This window comes from Bufo bufo, chromosome 2, assembly GCF_905171765.1.
Source record: "Bufo bufo chromosome 2, aBufBuf1.1, whole genome shotgun sequence".
NCBI classification, from domain to species: Eukaryota; Metazoa; Chordata; class Amphibia; order Anura; family Bufonidae; genus Bufo; species Bufo bufo.
Window position 1 is genome coordinate 283,818,025 of NC_053390.1, and position 13,857 is coordinate 283,831,881.

Here is a 13,857-nt window from a genome sequence, read left to right on the forward strand (position 1 = left end):
TTTCACTATCCACATAAAAAGCATACTGAAATATTGCCGATTTCACACAGGTCACCGGAGCAGGCACAGTATGATAATGCTTCCAGCTTTTTGTAGCTCACTTGACAGCTTTGCTGTGTAAACTGTGACAGAATAAGCAGAGTCATATTGCTATCAATAGAGGGTGGGTGATATCACAATACCTCTATTGTACTGGTGAAGGCCTACATAAGGCAGGGCACCAACACTACACGCACAACTCTCCTCTGTCACTTATTGATCTCTGGGGGTTGGGTTCTGAACATCATCACTTTCTAGAGTCTAACCAACTATGAAATCTGTCAATTGATTTTTATCTTGCCATAAACCACACATATCCTGCTCTACAGTCTACCCATAGACAATACACAAATTAAATGTATGGTATACCTTCTATATGGCAGGCCCAGTAAAATATAAAAAAACAAGACTAAAGAAATGTATCAACAAGGCCAGTTTTGATACATTAGACCTGTTATTTCCCTTCTATGGAAGTCCGTTTTATCATTTAACCATACTTATTAAGGAGATGTGGAGCTCTCCCCCTATAGAAATATATATACTACACTGAAGCTTCTTCTAGGCTGGGTTTACATAATGTTTTTAATATTCGCTTAGCAGATCCATCCAACAGATTCCATAAACACAGATACCAAAGGAAGGACATCTGTTTGCATCTCTTTTGCACAGACTGGACAGAGACAGATGTGGATTTTCTTTAACAGTGAAGTCTATATAAAACAGATGCAAATGGTTGCCCTTCCGTTGTCATCCGTTTTTTAGGTATCTGTTAAATGGATCTGCTAAGCTGATGACAGAGACGTGATAGATGGGAACCTAGCCTATGGCTGCTTTCACACAGTCAGTGTTTTGGTCAATGATTTCCACCAGTGATTGTGAGCGTAAGGGTCCATTCACACGTCCGTGGTGTATTGCGGATCCGCAATACACCCGGCCGGCACCCCTCATAGAACTGCAATTGCGGACAAGAATAGGACATGTTCTATTTTTTTGCGGAGCCACGTCCCGGAAGTTCGGGGCCGAGCTCCTGAAATACGGAGAGCACATAGTGTGCTCTCCGCATCCCGTTCTGCCTCATTGAGAATGAATGGGTCTGCACCCGTTCCCGATATTGCGGAACGGATGCGGACCCATTTGCGGACGTGTGAATGGACCCTTAACCAGGAGCAGAGTCTACACAGAGATAAAGTATAAGGGAAAGATCTACACCTGTTCTATGTTAAGAGCAGCACCTGGTTTTGGCTCAAAATCACTGACCGAACACTGTTAAAGCGGTCTTAGGATACTTTCACATGACAAAGAAACCATTTCCGATCCATTGAAGTCTGTTGGTCTATTCAAAAAGCCGTTTTTTTAACTGGCCTTAAATATCCGTTTTCACGGACCGACAGCCCCTATACAATTCAAGACGGACGTTTTTAATGGACCTTTTTTTTTGCACTGTTGTATGAATGTACATCACAAACTTCTCAGGCTGCTTCTCCATTTTGTTTGACAAGATGTGGGATATTCGGGGTCGTGCTTGAAGAAAATGCAAACTACGACTACATACACGATACAGGATTCGATAGGAACCAAGGATTGAGAAAAATCCTACAATTAAAACCTGTCGCACCATATAATGAATACAGTTGTGAGTAACTTAAAGTTAATTGTACTACATTTAAGTAACTTTCTAGGTTTTCTTTCTGCTATAAAATTCTTGACATTTTTGAATTACCCGGCAGCGGTTATAGGTACAGTCTTGGTGCCTCCTAGCGTTTAGGCTACTGCATGGATACCCCAACATGGTGTAATGTACAGACACAGTATAGTATGAGGCTGCAGAAGTCATGCTGTATATGTGAAAGGACATCTATGTATATCTGTGTGTCGGTGTAGAAAGAACAGAACGACAATGGAATCCGCTCATTGGGCCAGTATAAAATGACAGTAAAACCGGTAGCTTAGAAATAAATAGTACTCTGTCCCATGGCTGGACATCACCTCTGCCTGGTTTTGGATGAGCAGGGATGAAGCGAAGGGTCCCTTGAGCAGCCGCCCCCACCCTGGGGAAGGGCTTCGCACTGACAGGAGGCCAAAACCATTTAACATCTCATCAGGCAGCATGGCGGTCCGGCTGTCACCGTGGCAACGCTGAGGCTCAATTTCACAAATGTCACATTGCGTTAACATCTTCACACTGCCCCACAACCCAGGGATTAACCCTAGACAGTCTGTAAAAGGTTATAGCTCCAATACTAGTACCCACTTCTACTTTGCTGATTTTTATTAGTAATAAAATGGCATTAAAAATATATTAACACTCATAAAAAAAAGAACATTGTGCCCATATTTACAAAGATTATGCGGATCCTAAAATCTGAATAAGCCTCTCTCTTTCTCCGGTATGATATTTCTATAGACTGGGTGTTTTTTGCTTTTTTTTCTCAATATTTAAAGGAATCAAGGACCATAAATATGGAAAAAGCATATTTTAATTAACCAAGCAGGCCTTCTAACTGCCCCCCCGGGCCTATGATTAACAGGACATGTCATAACCGTCAAGTCCCATAATGCACTGAGAGGGTAATGGCTCACCCTGTTAACCATCTTGGAACCTAATATATGCCCTAAACAGATTACATGTTGACAGAAGCCAATGATGGCTCTCACGATTGTGCTTTTACATTTTATCTTTAAAACACATCTTTAAAAAAAAAAAAGTCCATTGACGGCAAGCTGCAGGTAACGCCGGTTCTGGTATAAAATGCTCTCTTGTATTAAAAGTCACAGTGGGCCAGAAGTCACGCAATTCCATCAGTGTCCAATGAAGGCCTTGAAATAGGGACTCAGTCGTCCACAGATGTTATAAAGGATGAAAATGGCTTCAAAGCCATGGAAACCTATATGTTGTGGGAGAGAGAGAAGGTACAGTTAACCCAAAAAATAATAAAAAAAATACAAGCGGTGAAAATCAGAAGCTGGCAGGCATGATATTTGAGAGCCGACGGCTGTGCCTGCCAAACGCGTGACAGGCCATTGTAAATGCATCCAGAAAATGGAATTACATTTTACACGCGGTGGAATATTACGATCAGCTCAAAACGGGGCAGGGGTAAACAGGTAAATAGCTAACCAAAAAGCGGATGAAAGCGAGAAGAGGGAAAGGAGAACAATTAGCTGAAGAAGGAATACAGAAAATGTACAAGTGAAGTGTGTGCTAGAAAAGTACTGTGAATATAAGTAGAGGGGGAGGAGATCCGGAGCAAGGAGAAGAGAGCAAATACAAACGATGGACAGAATGGGCATCCAGAGGAGGGAGGCTGCACTTGGGTGAGAAGGGGGAGAGGAGCCCATCTGGCCACCGTGTTACACAGAGATTGCTGGTATTAAAGGTTCTCTCGGCTGAGTGGAATCAGGGGACGGCTGGTAATGAGATGACAAAACGCTGGCAGTCTGGGAGGAGCGGCTCGGTCACAGCGCTGCGCGCTCAGCTGGGTCATTTGTAAGTGTCAATCACATGGTGCCCAGGGGGAGGAAAAAAGGGGGGCATCGTCCCATTTCATCTGTCCAAGCGGAAAGCTGTAGCTCGACCAGGTTTTCCTAGCTACCTGCACTATGTGCTGACACCACCTGTCAGCATGGGCATGCATAAAGGTAGATAAAGGCATTTGCATCCAAATATAAAACACATTCATAAATTAGTGCCAGGCTAGACCTGTGTAATACAAAAATACTACAATACAAATACAAGCAAAGAACAGGAGCAAATCATCGGAATATGTCTGGCACAGATAAACAGCTGTATTATATATTTATGGGGCAGACAGTGGCACTGCTGCACAGCGTATTTACTGGCTGGCGTTCTGTTTGCGGGTGGAAGTGGACTCCATCGCCCTCCCTAAATGCAATAAGATGTTGTTGTCAGGAAAACTATAAGCCTTACATCTTACTCATCCGCATCATCCGGCTCTAAGCTCCCCATAAAATCCTCCATCAGGGCAGAGGATTTCTTCTTTTTCGGCAGACCTGTATAAGGGAAATGAAAAATGGGAGACTGATCAAAGATTTGGGAAAAGACGTTCAAGTGTAAGTGGCATTGTTGGCTAATCTGAATATTCAAGGAAAGGTTTTTCATGGCAACAACTGTAAGGTTAGTATGAAAAGTTCTTTATGCACATGTATGCATTACACCTGCAAACCAGAGCAAAATGCCCATCTGAAGCTCCTGGCCAAAAGACGTGCTTAAGTAGCTCATGCACTGGAGGGTGACTGCCTGGATGAGTGGCACAGCTATATTCCCCAAATCCCCGGCATTATTTCTCACTGTTGCCCTGCTGTCTTCTCCAGGGAAGTTCCTTCCTTTGAGGATGGAGTGGGAGGCCCCACTGACTGACATGTTTACAGAATGCAGAAAACTAGTCAATACTAATTAACCTGCTAGGAGACACAGTTGCTGACAGAGAAAAGCAAGGAGGGGGAAGCGAAACACAGATGGAGTAGGAGGAGAGGTCTGCAAGAATTTGGAAGAAAAGTGAGAGTGACTAGAGGAAAGTATGCAAATGTAAAAAGGGCAAAAGCTTAGGAAAGGCATGAGCAACGTAAAGGGGACGCAAACAAAGAATAAAACAGACCTGGGTGAAGATTACAATTTAGCTAGCAGAGAATTCTAGATATTAAGATAACAAAGTAACAATATAATAGGGAAAAAGCAGTAGGGATACATAGGAGAAAGAGATAAACGGCTGGTAGCACAATGTAAGGATTAAAAGATAAAAAAATAAAATAAAAAAATGCCCTACTCACCTTTAACCAATGTCGTTCTGGTCCCGGCTCCAGATACCAGGAAAAGCCCGCTCAGCCACTCACCGCTACGGTGCATGCGTGGAACCGTACACCGATGAGGATACAATGTATGCTCAGTGGGAAGAACACCGAATGATCAATGTTCTGACTACTGGGTGCCTGGCATACTATCCGTGCAAACAACAGTAAAACCATGGCGGCCCCCAGCACCACGTGATCGGGTTCCAAGGAAAGAAGAATGCAACCACATTTCAACAGTAAGCAAGTTACTAGTGAGTTGGTGTGTGGATCTGAGGGGGATGGGGAAAAAAAAAAGTTGCCCTATCCCTTTAAATAAAATAAAGAAAAAACCCTATAAAACTAAAGAGGTGGTTTGTAGTGTACTGAAAAAGGGAGAAAGACTACCAAAAGATCCTACTGTGGCAGCACATTTGTAGAAACGAGCAGTCCTCCTTTAGATCGGTGTATACTATAAATGCCCCTGGGTAGTTGTCAGGTTGGACTCCTGTGGATAAGTACATTTCACAATCTACACCTTTGGACAAATTAAATCCAGAATTGACTACTCACCATGATACTGCTCAGCTGTTTTTCTCCTGAGAGATTCCACACTCTCCTCTGTGTCTGCCCACTCCAGGACTAGCCTACGCCCGTACAGATGGGTACTGTGACAAAGAGCATCGAATGCTCTCTGGGGAGGAGGAAGACATTCAACAAGTATTAAAATGGAAATCAACTAATTCTGTACAGAAAGAATCAAATGTGAACAAAACAGACATATTCACAGGATAAGACATGAACGTCTGATTGATATGGGTCGTACATCTGGGACCTGCACCAACTTCTACAACACAGGTCTTCTGATCCCATCCCACTGGATCCAGACTGCAAGGTGGCTGGGCTTACATAAAAAGCCAACTCACTGTGCTGCACCGTTTCTGCATCTCACAAGTTAGCACTGACTTACAGAAACCATGAAAGTGAACTCTAGTGCTCAACCTGGTTGCAGCAGGCATCGTGGCTGACTCGGCGGACCTCGATTCTAGAGGCAGTAGGGGTTCTTAGAGGTGGACCCACATCTATGAGACATACCCTGTGGAGGGGGACCAGTACTTACCATGTGGATATACTATAAATGTTGGTAAGATGGTAAATACCACTGTCATGTCTACAAGGTTCCCAACACTAGACTACTGGTTATCTAGAAATATAAGTGATGCAACAATGTAGTAGAGCTGATCGGTCATCTTTCCATGTATGACCAACATTCAACTACAGAAAAAAATGGACTTCAAAAATCCATACATCATTTCAAATATTTTCTTTGTAATCTCCTTCTCTAACTGTAAATTTACAAACTCCTAATAAAAAAAAGTCAGGGAGCAGGGGCTCTATGATGACTTCAGGTGCTCCCCAAGTTCTAAAGCTCGACTGCATGTCACTGCCTTAATACAGATCACAATCCCCTGAAGAAACAATAGGATTGAAACTTGGGTCAGGATCTTGCTCATGTGACGTTTGTGGTTTTATGTAGAAATGGATGTAAAAAGGTTAAAGGGGTTATCCAGGAATTGATAATGATGACCTATCCTAAGGAGAGGTGGTCATCATTATCATATTGGCGGGGGTTCGAGTTCCTGGCAACTCTGCCGATGAGCTGTTTCAGGGAGACGTCGTTCTCACCGGTGCTCTGGTGAGCATAGCTGACTACCGGCAGCTTTCCAAGCACAATGCTGTACATTGTATAGTGGCTGTGCTTGGTATTGCAGTTCAGCTACATTGACTTGAATGGGGCTGAGCTGCAACTAGGTCATGGGACCAATGTACGGTGATGTCACATGGCCCATGAAGAGGCCATGACGCTCACGGAGTGCTAGCCTATTCTGACAGCTGATCTGCAGGTGTCCACAGGACACGTCATCAATATAAATTCCCATATAATCCCTTTAATCAATCCAGCTGTATCCACTTATCAGCCCACTTTGAAGATTTTGTTGCCCCCAGAATATAAATAAAGATCTTCTCATTCATTGACTGTAAAGACATCTTGCCAATGGTGAAAGACCTACTACAAAGTGCACTAAAAAAACGCATAAACATAATACCAGAAAATCCCTTCCAATAAAATTACATTTGTACAATATACACTGAACCACATTACATCTGTTCATAGAATACCTACTCAACCATCACCAGTGGAAAAAGCTGAATTCACTATAGTCAATTTCTACCTCTGTGGACGAATATCTTTCCATGATCTGAAGCCGTGTGGGTATCAAAGGATTGCCTGGCACTAGACTAGTGTAAAGTCACAGTGTTTCAAGTTCAGAGAGGTGAGGCATCTTTATATAGACTTATGGTCTTGAGATTCAAAAGCATTGTTCGATTGTGTTGATATTTTGAAGACATCTAGGTTCTAAAACTTGCTCAATATCGTTACCCCTGTTAGACAGGAATATGCACCGATTAGCCAAAATATTAAAAATGTGTAGGTCCTCCCAAAACACCCAAACAGCTCTGCCAGTTAAGACAAGGTCTCCTGTGGTTTCTGACACCAGGACGTTAGCAGCAAATCCTTCAAGTCCCATAAGATGCAAAGTGGAACCTCCATTGACTGGACTTGTTTTTCCAGCACATGCTACATCAGACTGAGCTCTGAGAAGTTTGGAGGTATCGTTCACAGCACAGATGATTCCACAGTAGGGAAATGCAACTTGAATAACGACTCATTCGTTGCTCGATCTAATTAATTATCTATCTACTTGTGTAATGGGGTCTTCAGGTGTCTACATCAGACTGAGCTCTGAGAAGTTTGGAGGTATCGTTCACAGCACAGATGATTCCACAGTTGGGAAATGCAACTTGAATAACGACTCATTCGTCGCTCGATCTAATCAATTATCTACTTGTGTAATGGGGTCTTCAGGTGTCTACATTAGCGATAACAAGAACGACCAACTAAATGCTTATCGCTTGTCATTCGCTCATTCAATGCTTTTACACTACTCGATAATTAATCACTTTCACTCGATTACATGATTTTTCAAACGATTATCTACTGGTGTATAGGGGCCTTAATTCAGCATCTTTTACGCTTTGTAATGTTCCTCTAACCATTCCTGAACATTTTCTTACTGGTCCCTGTAAGTGGCCCCTGCCCTTAGGGAATACCATTGCTGAGTGGTACATGTAAAAGTAACATGACTGCTAGGGTTTTGGAGTCGCTCTGATATAGTCATTTGGCTGTTGACAAAGTCATTTAGATGCTTTCAACACACCAACCCAAGAACTGACTGCCTTATATATCCCACCTACCAGCATACAGCCAAAGCTTTTGGTTTGTAAATATTAATTAATAACAAAGTTTTAGGCAAATGGACTATCGATCTGCTGGACATTTATTATCTACTAGAAACTTTCCTTCAACTGTTTTTGGTTTGATTGGTGGCCAAAAACTCTATGTTATTCCAGTCCAAGATGAAACCATGACTAGGTGCATTTTGGCCCGTAATTAATATTCAGTGGTGCATGCTCCCAGTGAAATGCATTTACACTGTATATGTGATTCGTGTTATATGGGTCTGCACATGTGGCATTCTATTTATTCTATGTAGTTACCTAGGACTGCATCTAAGGGCTCATGCACATGTGTGCAACCCGTTCCCATTTTGCCTGCGAACAGCAGGTCCGCAATATATGAGCACCGGCCATGTGCGCTCCGTATGGCAGATGTGGACCCATTCACTTGCATGGGTCCACAATCTGCAAGATATGGAGCAGAGGCACGGAGCAGAAGACCACGGAAGCACTCCGGAGTGCTTCCGAGGGATTTCGGTCTGTGCCTCCGCACCACAAAAAACAAACGAACAACAGAACATGTTTTTTTTTTGCAGTGCAGACGGAATGTTGTCGATCACAGACCCATTCAGGGTGAATGGGTCGGCAACAGCAAGCGGCAGGCACGCGGTGGAGCGCAGCATGGGCATGGGGTGCACACCTTTGTGTGCATGAGCCCTACTGCAGATACTACAATACTGGGGAAAGCAGACTGCATCTACTAGTAGTGAATGAGAGACTAACACACTAATCATGAAGTTTGCATGTTCATGTCATTTACATCTTATATATGTGTATGCAACATATATAGATATATACGCTATAGACGTGAATGGCTACTGTTATATCACGCTTGTATACTTCTTTGTATTTTACTTTTAGAAATACTTTTAAACAAGCCTTTTTATACTATTAGGAAGCATTAGATTATTAAAGGGGTTGTCTCATTTCAGCAAATGGCATTCATCATGTAGACAAAGTTAATACAAGGCACTTACTAATGTATTGTTATTATCCATATTGCCTCCTCTGTTTGCTTGATTCATTTTCCCCCCACATTATACACTGCTTGTATCTAGGGATTGTAATCCAGCAGCGGTGGTTGGGACCGTGGGAGTGCACATAGGCACGCACGCACTGCAGCTCCCATCCCTGGAAACGAGCAGTGTACAATGCAATTGAAAAATGAATCCAGCCAGCAAAGGAGGCAATATGGACACAATACATTAGTAAGTGCCTTGTATTAACTTTCCCTACATGATAAATGTCATTTGCTGATGTGAGACAAACCCTAGTGTGCATTACTATATAGCACATTGATTCAAAATGCCTGAAATGTTCAATACAATGGACTAGGTAAACGGTTTCCAAACCAGTTGGACAACAGAACGAACCATAAAGTGCAGCGACTGATGAGGATGATCGTATAGTAAAACAATAAAAAGGCTTTTGTTAAAAACCGAGGTCTCCTTCAATACAAATGTCATACAGGTCAAGGACATATGGCCATAAATGTGTACATCTCTGAAGAGCTGAAGGATTAAACATTCAGATCTCTAGGGATGTAAAAGCAATGCTCGTTTCCTGGGTCACAGGTTGTGTTTGCCTGAGCCTAGTGCCAGCCTGCAAAGGCATAACGACCAGGTCGAGGCACAGTGTGAGCCAAATATTGCCAGACCTGAGAATACAAGGGTATAAATGAGGATGTAATTGGAGGATCCTGCTCAACATAAACAGCATCTAAACCTCACCCCCTCTGCCTGTTTATTTACACAGATGCATCACTTGTTAATTGGGAAACAGGCGGTGTGAAAACAGCTATTTAAGGGGGGGCATGAAAACAGGACCCCCATGTCTGGAACGGGGGGTGGGGGAGTGATGTACGAGATGAGATGTAGAAACTGAAAAGGGTAAATAAAATCTTACGCTAGTAAGACCTGCAAGGACGCAAATAGGACATAGTCTTGCAAAAGCAAGACAAATGTTACATCTAGGGTCCTTTAAGACAGTTCATGGATAACATATTATAGGAGGCATCTCCTAATGTCTTGTTCTCACCTTGGCATCTTTTTTGGTTACAAAGTCCACAAAGCCGAAACCCCGGTGAGAGCCGCTGCCAGCCATCTTCCTAGGCAGACGAACGGTCTTCAGTTCACCAAAGGTGCTGTGGAGGAAGTTAGCAATGAAAGTCACCCTGTTTGATCCAGTGTCAAGTATCTTAAGGCCAACATAGAACACCCAAATTTTATAGATTCTATCTAAGGGCTCATGCCTTTTTTTGCGGTCCACAAATCGCGGATCTGCTAAACACGGCATTTTACTGAACGGAACTAGATGGGCCAAATGGTTCTTATCTGCCGACACATTCTATGTTTCTATGGAACGTCCTGCCTATAATAGAACTGTCCTATCCTCGTCCGTAATATGGACAAGAATAGGACATGTTCTAGTTTTTTTGCGGGTGCCGCAAACGGATGCGGCCCCATTCAAGTGAATGGGTCCCGCATCCGACCCACAAAAAAGCGTATTGGATGCGGACTAAAACGACAAGTCCTGATGTATTGAAGATGTATTGCTTTCTTTTATAGGATTCCCCCCTTATGCCATCATTCAGCCATCAGAAACAATCAACCCAAGACATTTGGAGAATGCATGAGAAAACATTTTATCCCCCCCCCAGGTCACAGTCTCTCCTACACCCAAGGTTCCTAGAAAATTACAAAACAAATGGAGGATGCATTAAATCCTCACAGGAACGTTGTTCTTACAAGAAAAGAAGCATCAGTGACCAAGACATCTTGCCGCATTCTTCTCACAAAAAGCTCCTGTACACCTCAAAAGATACCATCAGCCCCAGAGATTTTTTTTTTTAAATAGTGTTTAGTCCGCACAATGTGTCTATGGTGCATACCAAGGACACGCGGAAAAACAAAGATAGTCAAGCGTGAACGCTGCAGTGATGCCAAATTGTGACATGAATGAGACACAAGGTCACTCAGTCCCAATAGGTACGATAGTACTCACTGCTTAACACAACAATACACAGATAGTCAGAATCGGAGGTGAAAAGATGACAAGATGTAGGTAAGGTTACACACTGCATACTAATGATGGAATCTCCACACAGAATATCAGATCGTGCTGCAGAAAGACGCAGTGCTAGAGCTCCCCCTGGTGACCAAAATGTAATATTACAAGAGACTGGGAAGTGACCACTGACCTGAACAGCTCCTGGACTTCCTTAACCGTGGCCTGGAAGGGAACATTTCGAACAAGAATCTTTGAGCTCTTCTGCTTTTTGTTCACCTGCTTCTTATGATTGGTGGATACTGCTGGTCTGCAAAGTACAAAAGCAAATACGTCTCTGCAGTGCCTAAACCCAAGAAAAGTGACCTGCTTATAGAACTACTGCCCATCGTACCACCATCATATCATGGGGAAAGGTGTATACATTGCAAGAGCCATGGATGATGCCACTGTAATGTGTACAGGAGACTGGGAGAGACGACATTGGTAATCTCACTGTTCTTTACAAAAAATAATAATAATAGGGGTTTTCCTAACAAACATTTATGGCATATCCACAAGTGGGGGTCTCCCGCATGACTTATTGATTGGAAAGGGCTGAGCACCACCACTCCGTTCAGTCTCCACCTGGATATAGCAGCCTTCGCCCACCACGGAAGGTGAAAATGTGGACCCCCCTTCATTCAGTGGTTGGGGGTCTAAGAAGTGACATGTGGATGATAAGGAGGAACGCTTTCAAACTCAGTAAAGCCTAATAACTATAACTATATTATTTGTAGATTTTTTTCCCCTTATTAGGCCTAGTTCACACGTCAGTGTTTGATCAGTGATTTCCATCAGTGACTGTGAGCCAAAACCAGGAGTGGAGGCTACAGAGACATAAGGTGCACCTGGTTTTGTCTTGCAACCACTGACCAAATCCCTGAAGTGTGAACTAGGACTTAGGCTACTTTCACACTCGCGTTTGGTGCGGATCCGTCATGGACTGATCCGTTCAGATAATACAAACGTCTGCATCTGTTCAGAACTGATCCATTTGTATTGTCTTTAACATAGCCAAGACAGATCCGTCTTGAACACCATGGAAAGGCAATGGAGGACGGATCCGTTTTCTATTGTGCCAGTGAAAACATTGACGTCCCCAATGACCTGCATTGTGTGTCAGAACGGATCCGCTTGGCTCAGTTTCGTCAGATGGACACCAAAACGCTGCAAGTAGCGTTTCGCTGTCGGCCTCCAGAGCGGAATGGTGACGGAACGGAGGCAAACTGATGCATCCTGAGCGGATCCTTGTCCATTCAGAATGCATTAGGGCAAAACTGATCCGTTTTGGACCGCTTGTGAGAGCCCTGAACGGATCTCACAAAGGGAAACCAAAACGCCAGTGTGAAAGTAGCCTTAGTATACAATTTATTTGCTTCTTCGGTTTTCCTCTTAATTTATTTGGAACTTGTTTTACTAGACATTTTAACCAGCACATGACAAATGTTTTGTTGGCTTTGGGCTTATGGATTGCCTTCATTTACCCAACAGAAATCAGATTATGTTTATGGTCCTTAAAATACAGCTCTCAGGGGGTAATGTTTCTCCTTGCAGAGAGCACCAGAACTGGTGAGGGGAGTCTTATAGGCCAGGCAATGCTCCCTGGGAAAATGGATATGAAGACTGAGTCTCTTCCAAGATAAAGAAAGCCATCTCTATAGTGCCACCTAGTGGAAACAGCTAACCTACACTCAATGTGTGAGCCTTTATCAAGTCATGCAGTATATTATTATTGCTTTTAGCCTGCAAAAAAGTATTTATTACGCTTTATTGTGATCCAATTCATCAACTGCAAACACACAACTTGTATTCCAAATGTACTAGAATATAACACAAATGCGTGTACGGTACATTTTCTACTGTACACATATCTAACAGATTTCCGATTTGTTCCTTTTTTGGAGAAAGCACATATTGAAAATATTGTGGGGGAATTTACTATGACTGGCGTTCCATACATTTTTTGAAGTCTGAGCACCAGGAAAGCAAATAGCTCATAGGTGGTGTCATTTACGCCAGTTTTTTTTTTTTTTTGAGTAACCCGGTCAGGCCATGGCAGACCAGCCGACTCTTAAAAAAATAAAATAAAAAAGGGATGTGAGCAGCATACAAAACCCCCAAAATATGCAAACGTCACAAAGGCCACGATAAAGTCCCCCTACTCCAAGCATATAAACGTTCCACATGTTTATCCTCCATGTGCCCTCAGAAGGCAAATGAGCAACCCTCCTATGAGGCTTTCCCAAGAGTGCAACAGTATTAAATAGGTTTTCTCATTTCAGCAAATAGCATTTATTATGTAGATGAAGTTAATACAAACCACTTACTAATGTATTGTGATTATCCATATTGCCTCCTTTACTGGCTGGATTCATTTTTCCATCACATTATACACTGCTCGTTTTCATGGTTACGACCACCCTGGAATCCATCAGTGGTGGTCGTGCTTGCACAATATAGGACAAAGCACTAGCCTACGTAAGCTCACACGGTCCCAACCACCAGAGAGGCCGGCGCATTTTGGTTAAGGCCTCTTTCACACGAGTGTGAGGGATTTGCTTCGGATGCGTTCAGGGAAACTCGCACCATTTTGCAAGCAAGTTCAGTCTGTTTTGTCTGCGATTG

The 13,857-nt window shown here is 43.0% G+C and overlaps 1 protein-coding gene across 1 annotated transcript in view; it reads right to left on the minus strand.

Moving 5' to 3' along the window:
• Positions 1-1,108: 1,108 nt before the first annotated feature.
• Positions 1,109-13,857, minus strand: part of RBM19 (RNA binding motif protein 19) — a 60,523-nt gene continuing 47,774 nt past the window's right edge. The window contains exons 21-25 of the mRNA XM_040416639.1: positions 11,384-11,500; positions 10,222-10,327; positions 5,398-5,518; positions 3,968-4,050; positions 1,109-2,924 (exon numbers count right to left, since the gene is read on the minus strand). Coding sequence (XP_040272573.1) covers positions 3,971-4,050; positions 5,398-5,518; positions 10,222-10,327; positions 11,384-11,500 — 424 coding nt within the window. The 3' untranslated portion in view covers positions 1,109-2,924; positions 3,968-3,970. The remainder of the gene's footprint in view (positions 2,925-3,967; positions 4,051-5,397; positions 5,519-10,221; positions 10,328-11,383; positions 11,501-13,857) is intronic.